General features: G+C 40.1%; 1 protein-coding gene and 1 long non-coding RNA gene across 12 annotated transcripts in view; one reads left to right on the top strand and one right to left on the bottom strand.

Moving 5' to 3' along the window:
- Positions 1-27172, bottom strand: part of EPC1 (enhancer of polycomb homolog 1) — a 65698-nt gene that overhangs the window by 38267 nt on the left and 259 nt on the right. For 4 of the 9 annotated variants that reach the window (XM_053966746.1, XM_053966763.1, XM_053966754.1 and 1 more), the window contains exon 1: positions 13025-13386. In XM_053966746.1, coding sequence (XP_053822721.1) covers positions 13025-13177 — 153 coding nt within the window. In that variant the 5' untranslated portion in view covers positions 13178-13386. Of the gene's footprint in view, positions 1-9384; positions 9396-12427; positions 12492-13024; positions 13390-26484; positions 26589-27172 lie in introns of those variants that run through there. The other 5 variants (XM_053966782.1, XM_053966819.1, XM_053966826.1 and 2 more) reach the window with 5 other exon arrangements.
- LOC128801152 (uncharacterized) lies at positions 12833-27046 on the top strand. 3 transcript variants are annotated; one of them, XR_008435139.1, is made up of 9 exons: positions 12833-12960; positions 15645-15914; positions 15999-16070; positions 17348-17393; positions 18650-18720; positions 19776-19923; positions 20886-20988; positions 22342-22564; positions 26699-27046. It is a non-coding gene; the product is annotated as an uncharacterized LOC128801152 (long non-coding RNA). The 3 variants fall into 3 exon arrangements; XR_008435142.1 differs by lacking the exon at positions 12833-12960 and adding an exon at positions 13566-13738; XR_008435140.1 differs by lacking the exon at positions 15999-16070.

Raw genomic sequence — 27172 nt, 5'->3', positions numbered from 1 at the left:
CAAAGTGCTTCTCCAACAGTGACAGGTGCAATACTGAGTGACTTAAAACAGATTTTCCACTAAATCTATGTATTTCCTGCTATAGATGCCAGTCTTCAGTTTGTAAATCTGCATGTTTAGACACTTTGCTACATATCAATGCAAAGATGCTACCTAGAGCAGAGGCCTGTATGAGGCTGAAAAGCTTAGACAAAATACCAGCTTAAAGGTTTCCTGATCAGTAATGTACATTTTGAATTATAAACTCCTATGAGTCAGACACCAGTTATTCATTGTGCTTTGTAATCCCCAAGTTCATTTAGACTGCCTTTAAAAATGCAGGACAGACTAGCATTTCATATTCATGACCTTCTACCTGCAATTATGATCACGCTTGTTTTCAAGGTATAAACACTCAGCAACAAAGCAAAGTCATACACTGGAGAGGAGGAAAGGATTTCCTTAATACTTGTATAAGCTCAGTGTATTTCAAGTGACATTGTTATTCCCTCCGTGCACCCAGTGAGAGTTAAGTGTCTCTGTCCAATGTCATATACAAGGAGAGTCAGCCAAATCCCATTGTTCCAGTCCCAACAGAACTGCCTGCTTGACCACTACATGTGCAGCTGCTCAATGGGCCAGTCCCAGCTGCAGGGGAATCAAGTTACAGCAGTATGAATATCCATGATGTGATGTGTCTACACAAGATAAGCAAATGTATCTACAAAATATATAAACATATTAAGCACAACAAACGCTTTAGAGACTGCTTTGTGCCCTTCTCAAACACTGAGTCTCAGAATACAGCTCATGTATCAGCAGAGAAACAAAGTTAAGAGGACTCCAGAAAATATTCTTATGCCAGACATGCTACCTGTTTCTCCCACCACGTGGTGCCACGCAAACTACCAGAGGCTGTGAGGTATTTGTACTTGCCATTAATTCATTATATCCCTTCTGTGCAAGGACTATTTTAGCTACATTAGCACATTGTGTTTTGAAAAATACCAACTTGACACTGCATACATTCCCAAAGAATAAAATTCAGAGCTGCCTAACATTATGCTTTTGAATTATCAACTGCAGCTTCAGCTTCATATTGCTTCCCACATTACAGTCACTGCAAGCCAAAGTAAGCTGAGGTTCTCTCAATCCCTGGAAATGCTACTCTTGCCAAAAACTGAGTCAGGACCTCAAGTTCCAATTCCACCTGTGCAGACAGTGCCATCTGCTAAACTGGTGTGCTTACTTCCTTCAAACTCTCAGCAATAAATCCCATCGAACATCCTTAGGTAATGTGGATGTGTATTTCATATTTAACAAATGTTAAGAGTTAACTTATCAGCCAGTATTTAACCCTATGAACTTCTGAAGGGAAATTACACTACAGCCTAAATCGTGCACACTCACTCTCCTTGGTAATGGTGGGAATAAACCACAAAAACAAACCAAACATCCAGCCAGTGTAAACACAGTTGTGAACTCTACATACACACCTGACCACAATGCAAAAAATAGAGGTTAAGACACTCTCTCCAGCAAAATTAACGCTGAATCTTCCCCTTCCCTCTACTAACCAAAACAAATGCTTGTCATAGTGTTCCTCTTGAGCACAGGTCAAATAAGAAGGCAAACTTATTTTGCTGAGAGACAGGACAATGATTTTCCTGAGAAAATCAACACTGGAAAACATTCAAATTATTATTTTCCAGAAAATTACACCAGTGAAATCACAATTTAATACAAGCCAAAATAAAATGTCAGATACCTCCCTACTTTAATTTTTAAAATTACTGAGTTAAGTCAACTTCTGGATATAATATTTAAAAATAATCAGGTTACTAAATCACACACAGGGACCTTTTTTACCTGATGAAATGAATGAATAATGAACAGATTGATGACTTGGTTTCACAAGTTTGTTTTTTGATAGGCTCTCATTTACCACCAATGAGACTATCTATGAATATTTTTCTTACTGCTTCAGGATGGCTTCAGAATTTCATACTATCCTGCCACACAATACCAAAACTGTTACCTTCTGATGAGACTTGTTCCACAACCTACCCATGACAGCAATTCTTCAAAGTTAAAGCTAGTAGATGTTTGTTATTTTCCTCAGTAACAGAAACTTATTAGGACCACTCCAGAGCTTCTCTTTCCTCACCAGCTTCCCCAGCAAGGTTTTGTGTTTATTTCTAGGACATTCTGCAGCCCATATCCCCATCACTTAAAAACAGCTAAAGCCCTCAAAGAAAACATTTCACAACTACCGGCACAAGGTCCTTTTGCAATGATGCTGTGCAAAACCAGGCCAGATATAGGGGTTTAAGCATTAACTGCAACAAACATCGTATTTTCTGTTCTAGTCCAAGATGTGCCAATTTTTTTCCAATATTCTAAACTTCTTTGCAAAACAAGACACCTCAAAGGAAATAATTCTTCAGAGGAAGGCTGAGAGCATGAACATGCAACAGAAATTTCTGTTAATCAATCTTATCCTACAGCTCTGGTAAAGATTGATTAGACAGAGGTGCTTTGTAAACCTGCATGTTTCACTGATTTCCCACACACACTTCCGTCTCACAGAACAAACCTTACATTATTGACAAGAAAAGGGAAGCTGTTTTACTTCAGTTTTAGTAGCTCAAGTTCCTTCACCTCATGCATTCAGCAAGAGCATAAATTCTTGCCTATTGACTTGAAGTACTGTGAAAAACATCAGTTCCCCAAGAGGGATCGTATTAAACTACCTTTAATCCTAATACTTGATCAGTCTCATTTTGTACTTGGCCTACTTCAAGACCACAGCATCTTCATCAGAAAACAAAGCAAGTACACTGGTATTATTAATAACTTCCTTCTAACTGAACAAGATAAACAGCAAGAGAAGGGCAAGCAAGGTCATCATCTTTGGCATGAAAGCAAAAAAAAAAAAAAAAAACAACCTTAAGAACCAGAAAAGAGTACCTAAGTTCATCTGTAAGTATCTGAAAGATCCAGCACTTCTGTATAAGTAACCTGCTTAAAGGATTCTGAACATAATACAGAACATTCTGTAGGATGCAGATTCATTGGCTCTTACCTGTAGCCTTACTCATTAACTTTCCAATATAACCACCCTGTTGTCTTGAATTCAGCTTTTTAACAAGATATATCAAGATCTTGGTTACTGAATTATAAGTATTCTAAGTCACACTGCAATATTGCAAAAATCTTATTCTGAAGCCAGTTCCTATTTTCTGCCACTCTTTTCAGAATTCTTTCTTGTATTTAAGTACTGAGAAAAATCAAGTACCAAAAAGGCACACAGGACATGTCCTGCTGAAATACTAATACAGGTTTGGGGCTCGGGGGATTAGCCTCACCTCACAGTGAAAAGCTTCATTTCTTAAGCAAAAACGAGAGCACAGGGGAAATCAGAAATCCAATTTTACCATCAGTGTTTAAAGAAACTTAAGAAGGAGAAGAAAACTATAGAAAATTTAGAAATACAAGAAAATGAGGCATTTCAAATAATTAAATCCTGGGAAATGCCTAGAAGAATAGATGTTACACACTATGTAGAATGAGTAACATGGGGAATGATAATGGCACAAAGAGTAAAAGAAAAAAGAAAAACATCAAGTCACGTAAAGTGCTTCCACCAAGAAAGGCATTTTCAGTGAGACTAATTACAGATCAATAGTTTGGAAAAGCAACAGGTATCTTTTCTTCCTCTTCCTAACCATCTTTAATTCACAATCATTACAGTTTCACAACACATCTGACAAAATCCTTGCATTCTGAGAAGCAAAATCTGAAAAAAGAAGCCTGTGTAGAATTCATCTTTGCAACCTAACACCTTCCTAGTAGCCATGTTCTGAATGGAACATCAGACCAACAAAAGACCACAGCTCTTAAAATTATAACAGAAAACAAAGAGTAGCACTAGATGCGTGTACAGGGCAGCCTTTATTACCAATCCCTCCCCTCTAATGTAAGCTTCATAAGCCTTCCAGGCAGGCTACAAGATCTGTGATTTCTGTTTACAAATTGGAAGGAACCTTAAAGTTTTGAAATTGATATAAAGTACAAACTCAAACGGATGTTGGAAAGCAATCCTCTCCAAATACACCCTCTTGAAAGCTTCCAATTCAAAAAGCATTAATTTCTTAATTCCTGATTAAATATAAAGGAAACCAATCTTTGAGTATGGTACTTAAACCATAAGAGGATCATTTCCTCTCTCACTCAAACTATCTATCTGTGCTTGAAGAAAATGACAGAGCAGAAAGTTTCCAAACTTTTATTCCAGCCTCAATTGATGCAATTCACCTTCACATATCTGTTTACTCAGAACAGGGTTAGTCCTTGCAAGCACACAAAGCAGAATATACAGAAATACACACACACAAGTGGATGGGAGAGCAGAGCATACTCACTGAACACAAAGAGCACATATACAGACACAAAAGCAGTAGCCAGCATCTTCTGCCTGGTACATCAGTCATTTGATGTGTTCCTTGATACTAAAGCTAGTGTTTCCTCTTACAAGAACAATGTGGGAAAGTAGTAGAAAAAGAACAAGCAACTTATTATATACACCTATGGTCTGCCAATTACAATATTCTGTTCTAGCAGAGCAGATGCCCACACAAACACATACTTGGTCCTATACAACAAAAACTTGAAAAAATAATGCATTGACTTAGAGGTACTCAAAACTCAGACTAAGTACCCATAAAAAAATGCTAAATAATTGCATATACATTTCTGAGGAATATAATCAGGGCACAATTATTGTGATGACTACAAGCAAAGTGGTCTACTAACTAAAAAGAATAGCAGATTTAAGGGCTTGCTACATTGCATAATCTTCCTACCTGAAGGAAATTAATACTAGGCAGGTTCCTATGAATAACTAAAACTTTATCAGAATAAATACAAAATATTAGCTATTAAAATGAAAACTAAGGACACAGCACCATTCTTCTCAAACATTAAGGTTACTGAACTATCGTCCCTACCATTATTCATATTCTGCATACAATTAATACCCAATCCTTAGCTGAAATACATTATATAATGGATCAAAGCTGAGAAAGAGTCAGGAAGGTAACATTTTGGGGCTCCTCTTTAAGGCCAGCTGTGAAAATTCTCAGACGGTAAAGCCTTTCCAAACGAGTCTGGCTTTAAAATGATTTACAGCTGACCCTGACAAACTCCTCTCCTCCAAATCCCTGCCAGTTGTATTACTTCTTGTGCTCTCATGAATGCTGCTAACAAAGTTATATTTCTGGGCATCCTCCTTTCCCTGGCTTAATGTAAACAATTTGAGACACATTTTTAAACTCTTCCAACTGTTAAACACATTCATTGCAAGTGAGTGAGTACTAGGTACACCTGACCTTTTTAACTTCAAGTGTGAACATGGACAATTGGTCTCACTGTAGTTAACTCTGCTGTGCAGAAAGCCACTGCTTGCTATATGGCTTCTCTGTGTGCAATTATTGGGATGTCCACAACAGGGTAAAAATAAGCTGAGAATGCACACATCAAACAAATTCTGTAAGAGCAGTCTACCAACAGCTTTCCTAAGAGGAACCATACTGCTTTTGTACTCATACGTAACTCATAGGTTAGAGTCACGGAATATCCAGAGTTGGAAGAGACCCACAGGGATCATCAAGTCCTACTCCTGGCTCTGCCCAGAACAATCCCAAGAGTTACACCATGTGCCTGAGAACACCATCCAGATGCTTCTTGAACTCTGTCACGTTTGGTGCTGTGACCACTTCCATGGAGAACCTGTTCCAGTGCCTGTGCTCTGAATGAAGCAGCATTTGCTAACACCCACCCTAAACATTACTTGACACAGCTTCATGCCATTAAGATTATTGAAAACTTCTTAATTATCCTGCTTCCAAAAGGAAAAATCTCTTTCAATATTAGTATTATAGACAATAATCAAACTGAAGTCTGCCAGTTCATATCCTCCTTAATTTCAAAAGAGAATCTGGACCTCCTGGAGAAGTCTCGGACATGCATAACCAACTCCTACTATTTTCTGAGAGTTTAAGTATTTCCAACATTACTTCAGAGCACAACATAGACACCTTTACTGTTATCACATGCTTAACTGACAGCATATACAGAACACTGCCTTATAAACCACTTCCATGGCAGACCCTTGCTCACAACTTCAAGTTAGTGCCTGACTTCCCTATGGTGTAACAACAGGACATGTATCATGATTCCTCAACTTTTACATAGAACTGTCAGCTTCCAGGAAGGTGTCAAATCCCAAAGGTATAATCTATATGTCTTCATAATAGGTGAAGGCCAGTGAGAAACCAGAAGCAAAATTTACTCCATCTCATTCCAGACTCAAATAAATTGCACCAACCTGCAACAGAAGTCTATGCCACCACCATCCCTCTGACTTTAAAGGGAACACTGCTGCTACAGGTGGGTTTCACATCACAGGATCAATAACATTCTTCAGGTAGCTGAAGGCAATGCATGAATTGCTCAGTATTGAAACTACTCCTCATCATCTGCCAGATTTCCTAACTTGCATGAATGCTCAGAATAACATAAATATAACTTAAATAACATCAAACAGAACAGAAAACTTTGGTGTAACTGAAAATGGAATGAATATGCTGGAAATCATCACTATTACTCTTACACTTGAAATTTGGCCCCACTTCTCATGAGCTGCCACATTTTTTCCTCTCAAAATTCTCTAAGCATTTCAAACCTTTTTCACACAGGTATACCTGAAGTAAAAGCTCAGTACCAAACTAAATGGTAGAGTTAACGTTGTGACATACGTTCACAGAAAAATCTCTTCCAGCTACAAACTGAGGTGTCTTACTTTACACAAAACTGCAAATAGCCCTTGTTTCTGTGTTCCCCTCCTATCAAACATGCAGATTCTTGGAAACCTAATCTACAAGTTCAGTGTATTTAAAATTAAGCACTAAAAAAATGCTAGACTGGCATACAAAATTAATGCCTTTGCTACGAGTGAGCAGCAAAGATGCCCAAAGGGGAACACAATGTAAACATAAACCAATACTCTTCCAGTTTATGGGACTTATGAATCCAAGACTATGCAAAAAGAGGCATCTCTACTTTCCCCATTTACTTCAAAATCCTTTAATGTTTCAGATGTCCTTTTCTAAAAAGAGGCCACTAAAGGAGTTCAGTTGTTCTGTTCAAGATTTCAGGACTTCTACAGTTGGAGAGGGAGGCACAGATTCTCTTCTGTTAGCAAGCAAAATCTCTATAGAGTTTCCTAACAATGCATCAAAGGGGAAAAAAAAAAAAAAAAAACCAAACAAGCCCAGACTGGAAACAAATTATTCACTTACACTACCCACTATGATTTTACATTCACCTAATTCTGACGACCCCAACAATTATTTTATTCTAAAATACTCAATATCCATGAATCCTGTGTCAGTAAGGATGTGGTTATTTTAAAAACACTTAAGGCACCACACACACAATTAGAAATACACATTTCTATGGATGCACTCACAGAATGCAGTTTCTTAAGCTGGCAAGAACATAATAAACAAAGAAGACTGGAGAACCTTTAGTGAAATCTCCATATATAAGTTAACACTGTTCATACACTGACTCACTACACCTCAGCCACATGCTTACTTCACATATTTTTAATTCATTAGGGCTTAGATGGTAACATATGGGTGCCTTTTTGTACATTCTTTACCAACTTTTCCCCTTGATAAGCTAAAACCAGCTGTTCAGCAGCAAGAGACCCTGGATATGGTAGCCTCTCAATGCCTGCAGTATGGATTTGGGAGGAGAAAGACATTTTTCTGTGCAGATATGGCTTGGCAGAGATCTGTGCTAGCAGTGCCCAAGGCAGTTCCATGGAAAGGATGTGATCCTTGAGCCCATCCAAACTGGGTAAATGAAAATTTACCATGTAGTGCTTTGTTAAATTAAGACACATCCTATTAAAGAGTATCTTTGAAGTGTTCTGAAGCATTTGAATGAACATTAGCTTATCTTCACTGGGTCATCTATAGCATTTAGCAAATACTGAAAGGTCATGCTGAAGATCATTCTAATAATGAAATTTTAACAAATAAGCTTTTCTTAAACATCCCCAAAACCAAGGCAGGAAAGATAATATGACTGTGGATTTAAAGAGATCAAAAGCACAGTTTAAACTATTTCAACAGTTTGTTGAAACACCAGGTAACAGAGTATGACAGTATCCAGAAATGATAATTACATATACAGACTGAATTCTACCCGCTGTGCACGCTGTCAGTTACACCATGACACATATACAAAGGAAAAAAATAAGAACTGAATGAACAGCTGTACAGATTATAATTTTGGACCTGGGTGCTTAATTCTTCTATCTGTAACTAGCAACACTAACTAAAATTAGAAATCAAGCTTTAAATTTAAAGTGTGATCCACAAGAGAACAACTCCACGTAGTGCATCACTGTCAGAAATCTAGTAGGACAAGCAAGCAGCTACTTCAGAGACAAGGTGGGGACAAGGACTCATCACGAGACCAAGATCCCAGTCAGAAGAGGGAGTTAGGAATAATTCAATAAAGCAACAGCACTCTCCTCTCTCTCCTGCCTCAACACCAAATGCCAGAGACACTGGCATTTAAAAAAACTTTACCTGATGGAGAAAGTGTATTTAACCTATACAAACTTGAACACACAGAAGACAAAAATCAAAACTAATATCCAAAACCTTAGCAGACCACAGTACTATCAGATTTTACATGAGGATAACAAACTCACTCAAAGACAAAGTGAAACAACCCCCCCTCCCCCATAAACCCATGACAATTCCCACAAGCCTAGGGCTGTTATTAACTCTGGAAATGTCACCAACACAGACAAATCTTTCTATTAGGTAATTAATTTCTCAGATCTAAGGGACTTAATTAAAAGTATCTCTGCTTATGCTAATCTTTGCTAGGGCACTGCTTCAACTAAGAAATTTTAGCTTCCCAACATTTTAAAATGCCTTATAATGTTGACATGGTGTCCTTCAAACATATGGCCTTGTTCCTTTTTAAAACTTCCTTGAAAAAACTAAAAACCCAACTATACTCATAGTCATTTTCCAGAAGGATATATTTTTTAAATTATCCACAAAGTCTCAACACCCCATCCCCCAAATTTATATTTTTTAAGAGAATCTAGAGGCTAGGGATTTAGAATGTGTTCTTTCTACTTTCCTTTCAAAAAAAGCAAAGAAAACAAGTGTAGTTTCCCCTGGTTTGGTTGGAGGCCATCAAATCTAGGTTGCCTGTAGAGCTATGCAGGCTTTCTTTCTGAAATGTCACTGACCATGTTCAAACAGTTTCAGTCTATCATATTTTTCACTTATTTTGCTTAACTAAAGTTACCTCTGCTCTGCTTTCCCAGCTGTCTCCTTTCAGTCTAGAATCTGAATTTCTAGTTAAAAAAAAAAAGCAATACCCTCCTCAAAAACAGTAAACCACAGGATACACAAAACAACAGCTTTTTAAGCCCTTTTTGAATTACAAACAAATCTACTCCACCTACTTGTTTATTCACAGTTATCAAGGGACTTGACAGCCAAATCTGCTTTACTGTATTATGTATGTGGTCTGTTGTCTGGTTCTCAAAATTACAGCACTGAGGATCTCTTTTTCTCAAAACCAGCATTTTGAAATAATATAGGGGATGTTTAGTGTTACATAAGAAGATTCATTACATTTTGAAGGGTTTTTTTTTCAGATGTATATGATACTTTTTAGTTTCTTAGATGCAGCAACCAACTTTGCAACAGCCACAATGTGTTCACCTCAGAAACCTGGCAGCTAAACCAATTGCCAGAAGACAGGATGAGTTGGTAAACTCCAGTACCACTATCTGCATGTCAAAGAGGTTTTTTTACTAGTCCTTTACCTCCTAACAAAACTACCGACTGAAGCCATGGCCAAGCAAAGCAGTCTACTTGTAACAGAATTAACACCACTTAAGGCCCTTAGCTGTCACTTCCTTTAAAAGGGTTACTATATCCTTAGATCAACTGCATTTTACAACTCCCATAGACTCGGCAAGGTTGTTTTTCTTTCAGAAGACTCTTAGAGAATATCACTTCTGAAGTTTCCAGTTGTATTAAGGAAGATGCACTATTTTTGCTATTAACTTCTTTGTAGGAACATGATGCGAGAAAGATAAGATGAAAGGGAAGCAAAATAAGATTCCTTTTTGTGCATCAAAACAGTAATTAGTCATTTAAATATCTTGTGACTCAATGCCTGAATATTAATTCTCTTTGATTGCATTTTTCCCTAGGGAAAGTTATTTAGTCAAGAGGAGAACTCTTAGCTCCAAATATCTGTTCATTTAAAATTACATTTATGCAAAACTCAAACCAATGTTAGAATTCTATTTATAAAAAGTTATAAATGCTAATTCACACTAGTTGAAGACACCCTCTCCTCCAAAATCTTATGGACACTTTGCAATCTGTTTGTAATAAAACATCTATCATTTTTGTAAGCATTAGGGAAAAAAAATCTTCCAATTCATGTCTTCAGCTACATAACACAAACTACCAACTTTCCAAAATCCTGCATGGCCTGAAGTTTGGGAAACAGAACACATTAGGGTATTAAACCTATGAGGTTTGCCACAAGTTAAGTCACAGAACCGGGCTCTCTGTTGCCAACACTAATAAAAACTGAAGAGAAAACTTTTTAGGGCAACAAGAGGGAAGGAAGGAAATTCAGCAAGTCTGCAGAAACAATAAGGAACAAGAGTTTAACAAAAACTATTTTATGTGAAAGGGTCCAAAAAAGATTCAGAAGGACACCTGTGCTTACTGATGGCAATTTCTTTTGGGGGTGTGTGTTCGTGTGTACACACATATTCAAAACAAATGCAGGAACAAACTTCAGCTGTGGGAAGCATCTACTTACTCCTAGAACTAACCCTCAAAGCAAAATTTAGGAAACAAAAGCATCACATTAACCACAAAAACAGGTCTTATAATTAATGTTTAAATTTTTTTTTCTTGCCCATGACTACTTAGGTAGGACATATATGTCTGGGTTTAGGGAGACTATACAGAGAGCCCATGTAATTTTCTAGCCTGAAAACTTGTAACTGCCAGGCAAACAGTAAAAGAGAAAGACAGCAACCTAGCATTTCTACAAATAAATACATGCATGCAGTCTCACTCTTGAACTGAGATATAAACTCAGCAAATATCATAACAAACAACAAAATTTAATATTCTGGTACAAGAGGAAATTAAAGGTGCTTTCTCTCATATCCAGAATCTACAGGTATCAATTCAAAATATATCTACTGTGCCCAAAAGAAACACAAGCATCCTAAGCACTGCTACCTACTTTAAATACTCCTCAAACAATAAAGTTTTAAGCATCTTCACAAAAATAAACACCACCAAAACAACCGGATAAAACCCAACCTATTAGTTAGAAAAATAAAGAAAAAAATCCCACAAAACCACTACACTTCACAATATACATGTTATCAGATATGTAAAGCAACTTATGACTTGCAGAAGACTTGGAAATACCAAATTATGTTTAAATGGTAAGGAGTTATGTTAAGAAAAGCCTCGGAGAGTGGCTACTCTATGGACAACAACATGCAAAGTGCATTACTCTCTAGCAACCTTTCTGCCCAAAGACATTTCATAAAAATTCACCGAGTCCATTACCTAAGAGCAATAGTGCCACAAAGAGGAAACTCCATCTAAAGATGATACCTCTCTTAAAACAAATGGAACTCCAAGTTTGTTACATCTCGAACTAGGACCAAGAAACTTTACAGCCTGTCACCTTCAAAGGACAATGAAATCTGACAACTAGAAAAATTCAGGACTATGAAACTCTAACCAAATCACTGAATATTCTGAGTTGGAAGGGACCCACAAGGATCATCGAGTCCAACTCTTAAGAGAATGGTCCATATGGGGATGGATCCCACAACCCTGGCACTATTAGCACGCTGCTTTAACCAACTGAGCTAGTGTCACCTTTGTTCTTAGCACCAAATTTCAAAACCTGCTTACATAACTGTATTTCTACAGTACTTCCCTATTTGCTGTGCCTAATGCACAGATGGGAGAACTGATTATACTACGGAAATAATTAAAGATTTACAACACTGCAAATAACACACTTCAGAGCAGAGTCTTCAACAATAACAGTTACCAAGTGTTTTACCTTCAGCAAAAACAGCTACTGATTGTTTTACCTATCTTGGAAAGTGCTGAGTGAATGATTAAATGACCCTGAAGTTCAAAATGGTTTAAAGTTTCATCCTCCACTGAGACAGCAAAACCGAGCAGGAAGTGAGAGACTTCTAGCCTCCAACACGAATTTCCTTACTCTGAGTAGTTGCTTCAGAACTGACTTTGGTGGGGACCGTCACAACTTTACTTACACCGCGCCTGTCTGATGGTACTTGCAGGGCTCTTAGATAAACCTAAACATAAATGCTTCCACTTCCTATCTCCGGCAAGGGAAAGGGAAAAGGAAAAGGCACAGGCCCCGCCGGGCCCCGCTCCCCTGAGGGCGGCCGGGCCCGCGCGCGCTCCCGCCGCCGCGCGCCCCCCGCGGCGCCGTCCGGCTCGGCAGCGCCCCCCGGCGGGGCAGCGCGCGCACGGCGCCGCCGCCGGGCCCCGTCTGCTCCTCGCGGCTGCCGCACCAGGCCCGGCCCAAGGACCGAGACACAAAATGGCGGCCGCCCCGCGGTGTCACGTGACCCCCTTTGTGCCTTTCGGGGTCCCGCGGAGGGGCTGCCGGTGGCCGCGGGGCACGAGCGGGGGGCGAAGGGGCCGCGAGGGAGCTCCGGGGGAAGGCGCGGTGAGGGACGGCCGGGCTCGGCGCTTTCCCGCCCCGGGTGTCCCCCCCTCCCGGCGGGCGGGGAGAGTGGGGAGAAGATGGCGGCCATTTTGTGCTTGCGCAGAGGCGAAGGTGGGGGCCCGGGTGCGGGGGGGATGGTGGGACCCGGCCGAGGGTGGGGGGGGGTCTCACGTACCGACTCCTCTTCCTTCTCCATGCCCGTGGGCATCTGCGGCACGGCCCGGTTAATGGAGGCATATTCGGCCAAGTCAGGCAGGTCCTCGCAGCGGAAGACGGGCAGCGGCTTGGACGCGTCCAGCGCCCGGGCCCGGAACGACAGTTTGCTCATGTTAGGCGGCGATGGCGGCTCCGGCTGGGAAGGGGGGGGCGACAGCAAGCGCGCTCCGAGCTGAGAGCCGGACCCCGCCGAGCGATCTCATGGAGGGACCGGGGCTCCCCCGGCGGGGCGGGGCGCACTCCGACACGGGGCCCGGCGGCGCCCGCTGGCGCGGCTGGGCTGGGCGCTGGCTCCGCTCCTCCGCCGCTCCGGTTCCGCTCAATACGCCACGGCCAACATGGCGGACATTAAACCTCGACTGGCCGCCTCTTTCAGCCAACCCCAGCGCCACAGCCATTCCCACACTGCATCGCGCAGGGCGCGGGCACGGCGCCGCCCGGGGGGAGCGCGCGCGGCGCGGGCACGGCGGCGCGGGCTCGGGAACGCGGAACGCTGCGAGCGGCCCGAGCGGGTTTGGGAGCGCGGGAAGGCTCGGAGCCGCCGGAGCCAGATCGGGGCACCGGGATCAGGGACGCAGTCGGGAGCAAAGGGAGTTCTAATCAGCGCGTGCGGCAGCGCTCCGCCCTCCGGTCGCCGACCTGTGCCGCGGAGCCGCGCTCCGCTCCCGCCGGGGTGAGGAAGTTGGGGCAGCCCCCAGACCCTCACCCGGGGGGGAACCTCCCCTGCAGCCGCGGCTGACCATGACAGCTCTGGGAAACCTGGGCGAGAGGGGCAGGGAGGTGCCGGTCCCGACTTTTCCGGCCTCCCGGGGGCTAGACAGCGGGACACCGGTGCCGGGCTCTGAATTCACCCCGACCCGGGAGGGCTGTGGTGCGGCCGGAGCGGCGCCTCGCGAGTGGCGGGGTCCGGCCGCGGGGCCGCCCGGGGAGCGCCCCTCGCCTCAGGGCCCGGCCGCGGCCCCGCAGCCGTCCGCCGGGCGCTGTCCCTCTCCGCGTCGCCGAACCGAGTTCGCGTCGGTGCTAAATAAAGGGGAAACACGGGCACCTGCCCGAAAACGGTGAAGAACCGGGCACCTCCACAACGGCATCTCCACCCCGTTTCTCTGAGGTTTTCAGAAACTTAGTCCGGCAGCAAAGTGCAGACACGTGAACTGGTTTAAGCCTTGCGTGGACTTAAGTTATTATCAGTGACCCGCTCCAGCGAGCTCACCCCAGGCAATGGGTAGAGCCCACTTGAGCGTGTCTGATTAGGGAAGCTCGTTTACATCTCAATGAGTCGATTAAACTGATGCACTATTCGGCCCTAAGCAAGGGATCGGAAATGCCGAGTTAGCCCGGTCTCGGTGCTCTCTGCACAAGCCGCCCCAGGGCATCCCAGCGCGGCCACAGGAACGTCAAACTCCGTCCTGGCCAGGCCAGGGCTGCAGCCGTCGAGCTGAGGAATTCTACGTGCTCGTGTATGTCCCTGCACCAGCTTATACGTAATTCTAGCTCTGTGGCAAAATCCTTCTTATCGAAATTATGCTAAAGTTTCATTTAAAATTCGAGATAATTGTGCGCTGACTGAATTTAAGTGTTCCTCCACTTTCAATGCAAAATACTGTAGTTTTTACTGTCACACGAGAATCGGTAGACAGAACTTTGTTCTTTATCACATATTACTCCTAGGGAACAGAACTTTCAGAAATACGGCATAGATATAGCAAAAAAAAAATAGGAAAACCTTATTTTGCTTAGCAATTTTAGAAATCTCTATAATAGAAGAAAAAAACATTTTTAAAATCGCACCACCTCTTTAATAATAATAATACCACCACTCTCCTCAATCTTAAGCCACTATTAGACACTAGATGAAATATTACTAGATGCAGTTGTTAACAGATGATTCAAGCCAATTATTTACATGACTGTTTGGGAAACCAAACTCTGCTAGGTTTCCCAAACTGCTTAACCTGCAACTCATTTGCCTTCATAACTTCTCTGGGATGCTAAATTCTACCTGTACTGGAAACAGGTAATGCAGTGAAAGACAGCTGCTAGGGAGAATGAGGCTGGTTTTTTTTTTAAGGGAGGTTTGTTTGTTGTTTTTTATTTTCTTGTACGAGAGTGGCATGAACTAAGAACTATCATTGTATTCATTTGTATTTCAGTAGTTACATCAGAATAAAATGTTTAAAAATGCATATTACTTTTCACTCTAATTCTCAAGCTTAATAACACACACTAGTTAGAAATATAATCCTAAAATAAATTGCCCATAAAACATCTACACCCTTTTCCACAAATACTAAATAATTTAGTTTACCCAATTAGCAGAGCAAGAAGGTGCTGAAAAAAAGAACCAAAAATCACATATGCCATCATTTAAAAATTAAATGAAAATGAAACACCTGGCAGCTAAGCAAAAAAAAAAAGAGAAGCCATTAAGTATAACTCCCCACTTACACTGATGAAAGGACAACAATACATAATGAATATAATGAAAACCAAAATACAGAAAATATCCTGAACTATAAATGAAGAATAATCAAGTTCAAACTTATCCTTAATTGACCTTTGCATTTCTAACCCTGCCACAGGCTTGAGAAAAGTGCAGAGCAAGCAGAATGGACAACAATAACGTTTGGATACAGAGAGGACAGTGCATTAAGAAAAAGTTTTGGCCTGAAACTCTTGGACGCATCAGCTTTTAATGTTTTCCCAGTAAAAGAGATTGTGTTTAAATATTTTGTAGCAGAAGATGATTAGCCCTCAAACTTAATTTGCTAGTAAGATGGAAAGTCTGATAACTGAAAACAATGTGACATCAGCCCTGATGTCTGTTCTGTAAAAGATGATGACAGGAAAAGGTATGGAACATAACCAGACTGACATTTTATCTTCCTTTTGGTTAGAAAATGCAGGTATATTTTAGGTTTTTTTCCATTTTGTAGCCTTTACCGAAATGCACACTTTACATCTGTAGACATCAGTGCTGCACTATGACAGTAGCTTATGCAGAATTGGTAAGTTTTGCATAGTGACCAAAATACTCTTTGCAAGCTCTTAGTAAAAGATCAGTAAGTATAAATTAATTTGTTGAACCTAAGTGCTTTGTGTCTATTTTAAAAGCTGAACTGCAAGGTAAAGTAACTGAAATATCATGAAAAGACATTTAGAATTGTTATAATTATTGTTTTTTTAAACTGCCGAAATAATTTGGGACATTTCTTTAAGGCTTTATCTTTTTATGATCGCAATTAAAAGGACAAACTTAACTAAAATGAAAGCACTTTGTGTATCAGATGTGTAGCTGGTAAATATAACCATTTCAACGTTCAAAAGTACTAAATTCAGACTGAGCATTATGGGCAAAGATACAACTTGATCCATGCACCTACAGACAGGGGTAGGGGTTTCTTGTGCTCTCATCTAACTTGGATTTGTGAAGCCCAATAATGTAACTTCTATTTTGGTTTGCAAGTCCTGTGTACTGTTTGACAAGTTGTTAGAAATTTTGGTATTTAGTTAGTTTTATGGCTTAAAACATCTCCGAGTTCAAGAAAGACTTCCAGTCACTTATTTAAGCATGAATTGTAGCCTTTGGCACATGGGTTTAAGATTGCCTCCCATTCTAGCAGCAATCATCACAAAAGTACTACATATGATGTGCATATAGGTTAAACCACGTCACTTTTGTTGCCTTTTGGCCTCAAGCATTTTGAATTTTAAGGATATAAATTCTAAGAGACAGTTGTTCAACTTAAAGAAAAAAAAAAGCTTTCTTAAATATTTTTGGGGTTTTTTTTAATTAGGGTTTGTTTATATTTTGTATTACACTAAACTATACACTGACTTTTGTATCCATAAATGTTTGCAATTTTAATTTTTTTCACTCTGTGACTTACTTTACACCCTGCTTCTAATAACTCTTCATTTATTTATACAGCAATTTTGTTGACCTGGGTTTTTTTTAATGCTTTTTTTTAATGCTTTTTTTTTTTTTAAATACTCAAAAGTTAAGTCCAGCATCCTCATGAAAACTAAGCTCAGATCTTCAGATATTCCATGGAGCCATATCCAAAAGAGAAGGAAAAGCCACTAGCCAGCAATTCTCTAACTGGGAAGAGATAAAGCTAAGAGAGGAGCAGCAAAAGCTATTGCCAGATTTCTAGTTTTCCAGTGATAGCTAAACTCTTAGAGGTGGTAGAGGCAGTTAGCCATAGCAGGACTAAGACTTCAAAAGGAATTTATGACTAAGGATTAATGACTTAATTAATGATTTAGCATTATTATTTTACAGACTCATCATTGTCCCAACATCATCTGGACAGATATGCAAGAAAATGGTAAAATGGGCTCTGTCTGAAAACGCAAAGGATTTGATAGAGTTTTTTAGTATGTCAGAAGAGAATCAGTTTCCTTTTTGGAGACTTAAGTTTTTATGGAAAAGGAAAAAAAACACATTATAGTGGAAGTAGTTACTCTCTTAGATACAGTGGTGGTAAAAAGACACAAATTATGCTGAGACTTCTGTCTTGAAATACATCTTTCCCTGTTTAAGTTTTAATGGATTCAGAACAGGTGTCCTAGGAATTGTAAGGGTTAAAAGTGACTTAAGATTTTCTCCTTCATGTTTTCATTTTTTAACACATATCCCCTCTAAAATACTATGCTAGACACACCTTGAATTCTTGATTTAGTTATCTTTACTAGCAAGTAATTTCACAAATTAATCATTTAGGATTAAGTAGTAAGATAAAAGGGAACAAAAAAAATCCAAAAATGTTTGATTTTATGCTCTGGGTTTTTGGTTTTTTTTTTAAATCTTTATCCAAAATATTTTGTATTCTGATATACAAAACAACAATAATACTGAAATCACAATTTGTTATGTAACACAATTTGAGTAGGGTGGTCTGGTTGCCACCTCTGACTTAGGCATGGACTTCTGCAAACATCAGATTATAACACATTAATAATCTCTGAGTCCAGTACATTTAATCACATAATTAAATCCTGTATTATTTCTAGTAGAAGAACCAGCAGAAGAGCAAAGCCCTTGTGCTTTTCTTGCAAAAGAAGCCCTAACACAAACAACAAAAAACCCAAGCAAACAAAAAAGCAAGCAAAACCACAACCAAATTTAAAAAAACCCAAAACTAACAACAACCAACCAAATATAAAAGCCCTACCTTCTGCCAACACAATTGCTAGATCATCAATCAAAGAGCTAAGGATGTCTAACTTTGATATTCTGCATAGTATAAGGTAGAAGGCTAAAAAAGGAAAACAGAAGTAGAGAAATTATAGCTGTACACAGGTCTGCACACTGTCCCAAATCCTTCAATTGACCATTAAGCTAAAAACAAACAAACAAAAAACCCACCACAAACACACACATGGCATCACTGCATAAACCTCAACTGCCAGTGCTCACACCCCAACATGGGATAAAGGGGTAAACTGGGGACAGGCTCTGTGCCTTTGCATAACTTCAGAAATTCTGCTTCTACCCTAGCTCTATGTAAATGCATATAAAATAGCAAATTCAGTTCAGTAGTAAGACCTGAATGTCTTACTATTACATGCTCTAACTTTTTAGATTTTTACCTTACACTTCCCAAGAGAGAAATCCTGTCTTGAAAAATCATTTCAAGTGCTTCAGGGCTTCCGGTTAGTATGATCAAGTATTTTCAAACTTCAAAATTACGTTGCTGATGTTAAATAATGTGGAGTTAAGTTAATGTGGAGTTACTATATAACTTTATATATAACTATATAACTTTTTATATAACTATAACAAAGACAAATGCTTTAATTTGCAGTTCCTGAATCAGAATGAAAGTAGGTTATCTGCTTCCCTCACACAATTGAGGAAAACAGTGACTTACATCTAGACAGGAATTAGTTTAGCTTCAGAAATCTTTTGGTGCAGGAAAGTACATTTGCATCATGGAATGAAGAGACATTTCCTAACATATATGTTTAGATTGTTTTTATTTTAATGTTAGTGGGATGTACCTACATACCTACAATGTAAGTGAACTCCAAATTCCACATCAAATTAATACAAGTGTGTTATTAAGTACCTTATACAGGCTATACCATCTTTACTTAACATAAATACATTTCTCCAAAGAAATTAAAAAAATACAAATAACTCAGCTTTTGGATTTCCAAAGCTTGTTATTAGCTTGCAAGAACACAAATATTCTTTCCATTTTAGAAGTGGATTTTTTACACACTGTAGTTTGATTTATACTAAATTAAGCATGAGTGAATGTTATAAAAATATTGCTTGACTTCTAGGATACAAATAATCATGATCATATTTATAACCCAATGTTTATATATAAAGTTAAGAAAGCATAAATTAATAACGCTGCATTAGTGGAAAAAAAAAGTCTAATGAATTAAGTTTGACTGTAAATATCCAGCAGAGGAGGCTAGTTCTGAATATAAAATTGATCAGATGAGACTGTTTGGAGATATCCTTATCTAAATATCTTTAAATGATAGCAAATGCTTAAAAGTGTAAAACTCTGATAGGGTTAATCTGAAGAAAATGTAATTTCTGAGGTTTTTCACCATTTAGAGAATGCAAACAACTTGTGGGAGATGGGCAGATGTTGAGAGGGAAGTGTTTTGGTCTAGATGCAAACACAAAGTTGCTGTGAGAAGAAAAATAGAGAAATCACATTATATTATTTTCTCCTTTGCTAATATAGGTGGGATAATGGAAACCAGAAGTGCTGTGATATCACTGGCATTTTCTTCTCACCTCCCCTGTGAAATCCCCAAATCTGCTGTTAGAGCAACCTGAGAAGCAGAGCTAAATAGAAAGTGGTTTTCTCAAATCATTCAGGTTACAAGCAGGTAAGACTTGAACCCCCTCATCCATCTCTGACAAAGACACTCTGTTCCCATTCTCTTTTTGTGCAGTGTGTCGGTTTTACGGCTGTTCTGACATTCTGCTCCTCTGACCAAGAGAACATGACAGACCCCTGTTATTAGCACTGGGGTTAATGTGCACCAGCCTGCCACTGGTCACACGTGCCAAGTCTGCTGAGCTTTTGACTTATAAGCAACTCAAGAAGGGTGTTAGCATAAAGAGACACAACCTAATTTAAAAAAATATCAAGGGAGATTATGAAAGATGGGAAGGAAGACAGTTTCTCACATTAAAGTAGCTCATCTGGAAGTGTGCTTGACTAGACCTTCCAAATCCCACGGATTCCAACAACATCCAATTTTTAACTTGGAAATTGATTCAGAGATGACAAAATAAAGCAGAATACTTTCTTATGGAATCTTCATTCATTATGTGCTTATAGATTAATATGGGCTAAACAGAAAGCGTCTGTGCAGAGTTATCAGATGTATGTTTTCTCCTCTCTATTATCCAGCATGGTTTCTCCTTAAAAGATGCTGATTGCAGCACTTTTCTTGAATTGTGAATACACAAGCACTTTGTCTAAAGACATCAAGATGTTCTGCCTCGTGTGGATACCTTTGAGACCACCAGAAATAACACTGGTGCTCTGAATTATAACCTTTAAAATTAAATTTTAAATTTTGTTGAGAAAAAAAAAATCTTATGAATAAATCCAGTCAGAAAACATGCCCCATCTACCCCTGGCATTAAAGATGAAAAACTGTCAGGTGAAAGGACCCTTTCAAGAAGTTATCCTTTTAGTGATCAGATTATGGCAGCACCAAGATTCTTTAGTAAGTAGAAAGGGATGCTGTGAAATCCCCAGATCTGAGTCACATGATTTTTAAGTCTGTTTGAACAAACATGGAAAGCTCACGCTTATTTGTGTTAATGAATATTCCAGATGCACATCCCTGTGAGGCCTTCCTTCCATTTAGTAATTTCTCAAGGCTCTGAAGGGGAGTGAGGATTAAGAGCCAACTTTTTGTTACCTAAATCATGCACAGGTCAGTATTAACAAACTCACAGGCATGGGATATCTCTGATTAAGTGAGGGCATTCATATCTCAATTAGTCACAGGAGGCAGATGGAGACCTGATCAGGATACTTAGTTACATTTAAGATACAGTTCCTATCACAGCAGACATCCAAAATTTGGTTGTGTTTGTTTTCCTGTTGTTTTTGCTGTTGTTGGACTCCTTTTGTCATTTTTTAAAGCTATGATTTACTTGATCTCTTTCTTTCCACTGAGGATTACAGACTTAACAATACTCGTCTAAAGGTAAGTGAAAGAAGTTCTACACTAATGTATACAATACAGGGATTCTGATTCACTCAGAAGCCCAACTTACTGTAAATCTAGGGAAATGCAAGTTGACACCACCTTACAGACCCATTTCCCAGATCTCTAACCCAAGGAAAAACCAAAATGGAACCTGACAAAAGGAAGACTCCTCTGGGAAGAACAAATCTGCTCACTGTTCCCTGGAATTCCTACATTTTACATTTAAACATTATTGAGTAAAATCCATGAGGCAGTCCTGGGAGCGGGGATGAGATCGAACCCCACCTTTTCCCTCTTTCTCTGTAAATCCCAGTGCTCAATGCATTGTAAAATGTAATTCATCCTTTCCCCATTCCCTAGCAATAGTGATCCAGGTTCTGCTCAACAACATAAGATGGCACATCGGCATCCCCCATTTTCAGTCATTTGCTCCAAGCTGGAATTCCCATGGACTATGTTTAGAGTTCTTGCTCTTTTTACTGGTGCTCAAAGCAATAGACATTGCATCTATAGCTACTGTTTTCTGTTGTATGGTGTTGGTTGGCTCTGAGCAATTTTCCATTTACCATCCAGGAGCCCCACAACAGCATCCCAACTCACTGCAAAAGTAGCAAAGACTAGGACTCATATGTTATTTGGCAGTTCCCATCTCTTTGTTTATATTGGGAGATAAGCAGAGAGAATAAATTTTAGCAAATGTACTGACTTTTTAAGCACTGCAATAACTTCTGACCTCCAGTTTCAGGCTCTAGCTCCTATTCCTAGAGAATCAAACAAACCTTCCTATTAAGGAAGTTTATAGTATTGGTATTATCTTGCTCCTGGATAGTCCAGTGGTAACACAATAAACTGGAAATGTGACTTAGTAAAGAGTTTAAAGAAGCCCACAGGACCTGAAGCCACTGCTGTGTGGTCACATCTGTCCAAGGCATATTTTGTTGCTCACAACAGCAATACAGGAGTTATATTTCAAAGCACTGACATTCCCCCACCCTGTATATTTACTAAAGAATTTAAAATCTAGGATTGTCTCTTCACTGCAACATGAATTAACTTCTTATTCTATTTTCTAAGAGAGGAAAAATATGAAGAATGCTAAAAGGTGGAAGGATGTGCTCGCTACAGCAGTTCCTCTGGCATATAGGATTTAGAGCAGATAATTTCATAACACCGAAAGGTCATGCAAATACCAGTCTGGAAGAGATATGGAGAGACCTAACTTTGTAGAAGATGAGTCTGAAGCAGGCATGTAATATATTGTCCTTTGTTCACCGCTGGGAAACAGGTGTTCCTTGAAGTAAGTTTTAAACTAATTATTCATTGCTACAAGTTGATGCTGGCATGTATGATGTGGAGAAGTACAGGTAGCAAAGTTACGAAATAAGAAAGGTGAGAAGAAACAAGATTATGTCACAAGGTGTCCAACACAGAGATAGCCCCTCCACCTTTGAAACCTTGTTACTTGAAAACTTGATACTTTAGAGCCCTCAAAAGATAACAGACAGGAGTCCGAGGCACCAAGGTATGTTATCAGCACAGGAAACTGGAGAGCACAACATATGAGTCAGTGAAGCAGGGGGTATGGCTTTTGTTTGAGCTGAGCCCCAAACAACATTCTTCTACACCACCAACCCACTTCTGAGGAACTGCTTGCATGACATTTTGGTTAACTTTGGAAGCTGATTGTATCTGCCTGGGATCTACACATCTTGCACTAACTACTATTGACCATTTTAGACAGCCATTTTTACCGTGACTCTTACTTAAGTACATAATACTAATAATATTAGTAAAAGGAATCTCACCAAGGCACAAAGAACATTTTGGTCAGTCAAGTTGAATTAAGCTCTTGAAAAAGATTGGTTTATAGTATGATGCCATACTTCAAACAGCTTTAAGCCAAGAGACCCAAATATCTTACAAAGGTGTCTGGACTATATAGACTTTCTAGGTAAAAGGGAAACTGTATTAGGAGAAAAATACATTCGTTTTGGCACCTTAGAAATGGAAGTATATGTAGGGGAGAAAATTAAGAAACCTGCCAAAAAAAAAAAAAAAAAGTTCTTATGCTTTAGGTCCTGGAATTCCACATACTGGTATTTCAGAAGGAACAGGTGGGGAAAACACAATAAAGATTGAGCTACCCCACAGAAATTACTCTTCCAGGCATTTCTGCAGAAGATGCAGGAGGTAAATTAGTTGCTAGCTTTGAGAGGATGCAGAATCTTAAACACTTCTTACTCCTTATTGGCAACACAATGGCTCAAAAAGGAAGGAGGAGATAGGTGTGAGAACCACTGAATTGCAGAAGATCAGCTCTTCACTCTTCTCACCTTACTATTTGATGGGAGTAAAACCAGACACTTTCATCAGACGCAGCTTCAAAGTTACAAAACCACAACCAAAGTTAAAGACTAGCCTCAGTTGAACGGGAGAGAGGGGAGCAAGTGTGAAGCAAGTTTCCATTCAGATTTCACATTCTTGCTGACTTCACTGAGCTCGAACTGATTCTGAGCAGCAAGATCACAACACTCAGTTTGTTCATGGCCTGCGTGCACAGGGTGCAGCCACAAGAAATCAGCACTTTCATAGTGCAGGATGATAAAAGCATTAAAATACCTTCAGTAAGCACCTCAGTTTATCATTTGTTCAATACTGTTGTCCATGGATGAGCACACTGAGTGTTGATCTAAATGATGTCAAAAAAGAAAAGTTGCATTAGAATTAAACAGCCCAGTGATTCTCTAAGATTGGTAATTATTGTAATAAACTCAACAACTGGCACAACTTCTATTAGCATAAACTGTGCCCAAAATGCCAACCTTATATCCTAGTGATTGGGTCTCAGAAATGGAAATGGAGGATGGCCCAAATCTGTGCTTTCTAAGAGGGTTTATGTCTTGATATTTGTCCTCAAGTCTAAGAGTTGTACTAGGACACCAAAGAAGTAAAGGTCATACTGCACTGTCATAGGCCACCAGGTCTCTGCTCCAGCCAAGAATCCATAAAAGCAGATCTTGTCTGGCAGAGCAGAGATGATAAAAGCTGGCTGCTCTCTTGGATATATCTTTATTACTGTTAGGAGGTTGCAAGATGTATTTTACCTAAGACAGAAGCAAAATTTACCTTCTTTTAAAAAGGAATAATGAATAAGGGACCATTACAGAGATCTATTGAAGTTGTATATCAGTTTCCGTAAAACTAATTAACTTAATGAGCAAACTCTTTGAACTGATATCTAAATGCATTATTGAAGATTTAAACATTCACAAGAAGTTTAGAGACTGTTTCAAACTGCCTAGTATTTGTCAAATTTATTCTTTGAAAATACTGAAGACATTGAAATGTAAAATAGATGCAAAGGCCTCTAAAATTATCAGCTTTTATCACTCTAAAATAACAGGCACATTGATTCCTTAAAAATGTGTTAAATTTAATGTCAAATTTGTTCCTGAACCTGTTGAGTTTCCAATATATGCTCTAATCATGGGCTTGACTATGTCTTCCCACCCATCTTAGAACATTAATCACTTCTGTTTTCTTACACCTAATATGGATGTTAGCAGAAAGCCTTCTAATCCTTTTGCACTTAGAACCGAGGTGATCTGTAGGTTGTAACAAAAGAAAACAACACACATTAACATGTATCTTTGTATAAAGACATGTAAAATGCATGCTCCACTTAGCAACAGGAAAGAAATAACCCACCCACCTCAGGTGAATCCTCTTACAATCTGAAGGACTACATTAGGTTTTCCCTTCTTTTCAACCCCACCTTCACACACAATCCAAACTCCTATAGACCTCATCAGGAGATTTGCATATGCAAGGACGAGAGCGAGAGGGACCTTAGGGCTTCATAACCAGCCGTGGATGGACCCTTTAACTTCACAACAAGCAAACAATGGACTAGTTGCACAATAAGTGTGTGCCAAAGCCATATTGGCTGCAAAAAATCATTTTAAAATCTTTCATCTGCAGCCACTGTAAAATCATTTTGGGGGTTGGACCGAAGATCTCATCACTGAGGAAAACTGGACCCTAGGTACAGGATTGAAAAATAAAAAAAAAATTAAGGATCTGCTTCATTATACAAACCAGCGAAAGGGTGAGGTCATGCCTCTGCCGGGCCATAGTTCATGCGACACTACAATTTTCTAGAGATACAATTTCATCGTAATTCTAACTAATTTGCGGTTACTTTTGATACAGAGAAAAGGAAAAGATACAATAGATCTACCCGTGCCCCACCTTTCTCCCTCCGGCCCCCTCCGCCTTTAGAGCCAGGGACACGAATTGTTTCGGAGCCCCACAGCGCCACCAGCACAGAGCAATGCAAAACAAAAAAGATCTCCCACCGGGTGAAAAAAAAAAAAAAAAAAAAAAAGAGGAAAGCGCCTAGAAAAATGCCAAAATTTACAAAATGTCTCCCAAATGTACCTTCTTGGAAGAAAAAGACCGAACAAACCACTCAACCCCCCCCCCCGCAAAAAAAAAAAAAACCAACACCAAGACATCTAAGTGAAGTGTGGGGAAATAATAACCTTTATATAACTAATGCTTTAAGCGAATTATCACAAGAGCTGGAATTTGTAAATAAAAAGGTCACTGTTTAGTAAGAGATGTAACTTAATATAAACCCTCTCATGTCCATCGCCACCTTCACCATACCAAGGGCAGTTTTCCCCCTTACTTTAGACCAAAGTAATCCATCAAGAGCCATCACAAATGGCATTGTAAACTCTTTTAGCTACCATCAGACCATACAGTAGCAACATAATATGCTTCTTTATACACGAGATCTGCATTATATTTATATAGACAGTCACATATTTGGTCCTGGATCCGTTTATTACTCGGTAAAGAATTCCCCCCTGCCCCCCCCCCGCCCCAGCAAAAAGCCAGAACCAAAAAAAAAAAAAAAAAAAAAAAAAAAAACCCAGGTCCATCTGGAAAATATTTGAGTTCCTATACTCCTAAACTGAAGTTAAATTGTTTTTAATCTTCTCGTGTATAAAATTTTAAAGAGGAAACAAAACTGACTTCAGTAATTGTCGCTATTAAGGAGACACCGTTGGGTGGGATTCACATGAGATAAAAGCTATGAAAAATACAAGACTACGTTTTGTTCATCAACACAACGAAAATCCTCCACAGCACTAATACACGCCAAAAACCCGCAGAAAGGAATATTTTTGGTTAAAACCACAAACTTACCTTCGAAGAAGGCAGCCCTTGCAAAAGGGCTGTAACAATATGGACTGCATACTCTCTCTCCTACAACCAGCCACCTCCATGCTGCAAAGGGCTTCCCGAACATCCTTAAAATATTTCGCAAATGCAGAAAGTGAGACTTTTCTTTTCTTTCCTTTTTTTTTTTTTTCCCTCTCCTCCCTCTCTTCTCTCCTTCCCCTCCCCGTCACCCCGCCAGGATCGCCGGGCGAGGAAGGAGGCGGCTTCCCGAGGGTCGGCGGGCGATGCCGGCGGGCGGCCGCAGCCGGGGCGGGGGACCCGGTGCTGCCGGGGTCACAACTTTGCCGGGGCTGGCGTTGGCTCGATGGGCTCCGCGGGCAGCGGCGCCCCCGCCCGCCCCGCCGCCCCCCCCCCGCCGCCGCCGCCTGGAAAAATGCAGTGTGCCATTTTACACCCGCCTCTGGAGCACACAGGACCAAAGTCTAGCGCTGGTTTTCGGTGACACTGCAAAACTACGGCTCGCCCCGCGCAACCCCACGCCTCATCCTCCCCTCGGAGAGAGCAGCTGCCTCTTGAGAATTAATAAAGAAAGACAGTTGGACAAAATAATTCCAAGACTTCGCCGTTTTCCCTCCGTCCCTCCCCCCGCCCCCGCCCCCACTCCGAACCCCGCAGCAAGTTTGTGCCGCCCGGCGCATCCCTCGGCCTCCCC

Source organism: Vidua chalybeata, chromosome 1, assembly GCF_026979565.1.
Source record: "Vidua chalybeata isolate OUT-0048 chromosome 1, bVidCha1 merged haplotype, whole genome shotgun sequence".
Taxonomy (NCBI): Eukaryota; Metazoa; Chordata; class Aves; order Passeriformes; family Viduidae; genus Vidua; species Vidua chalybeata.
This window is presented reverse-complemented; position numbering and strand designations above follow the sequence as displayed.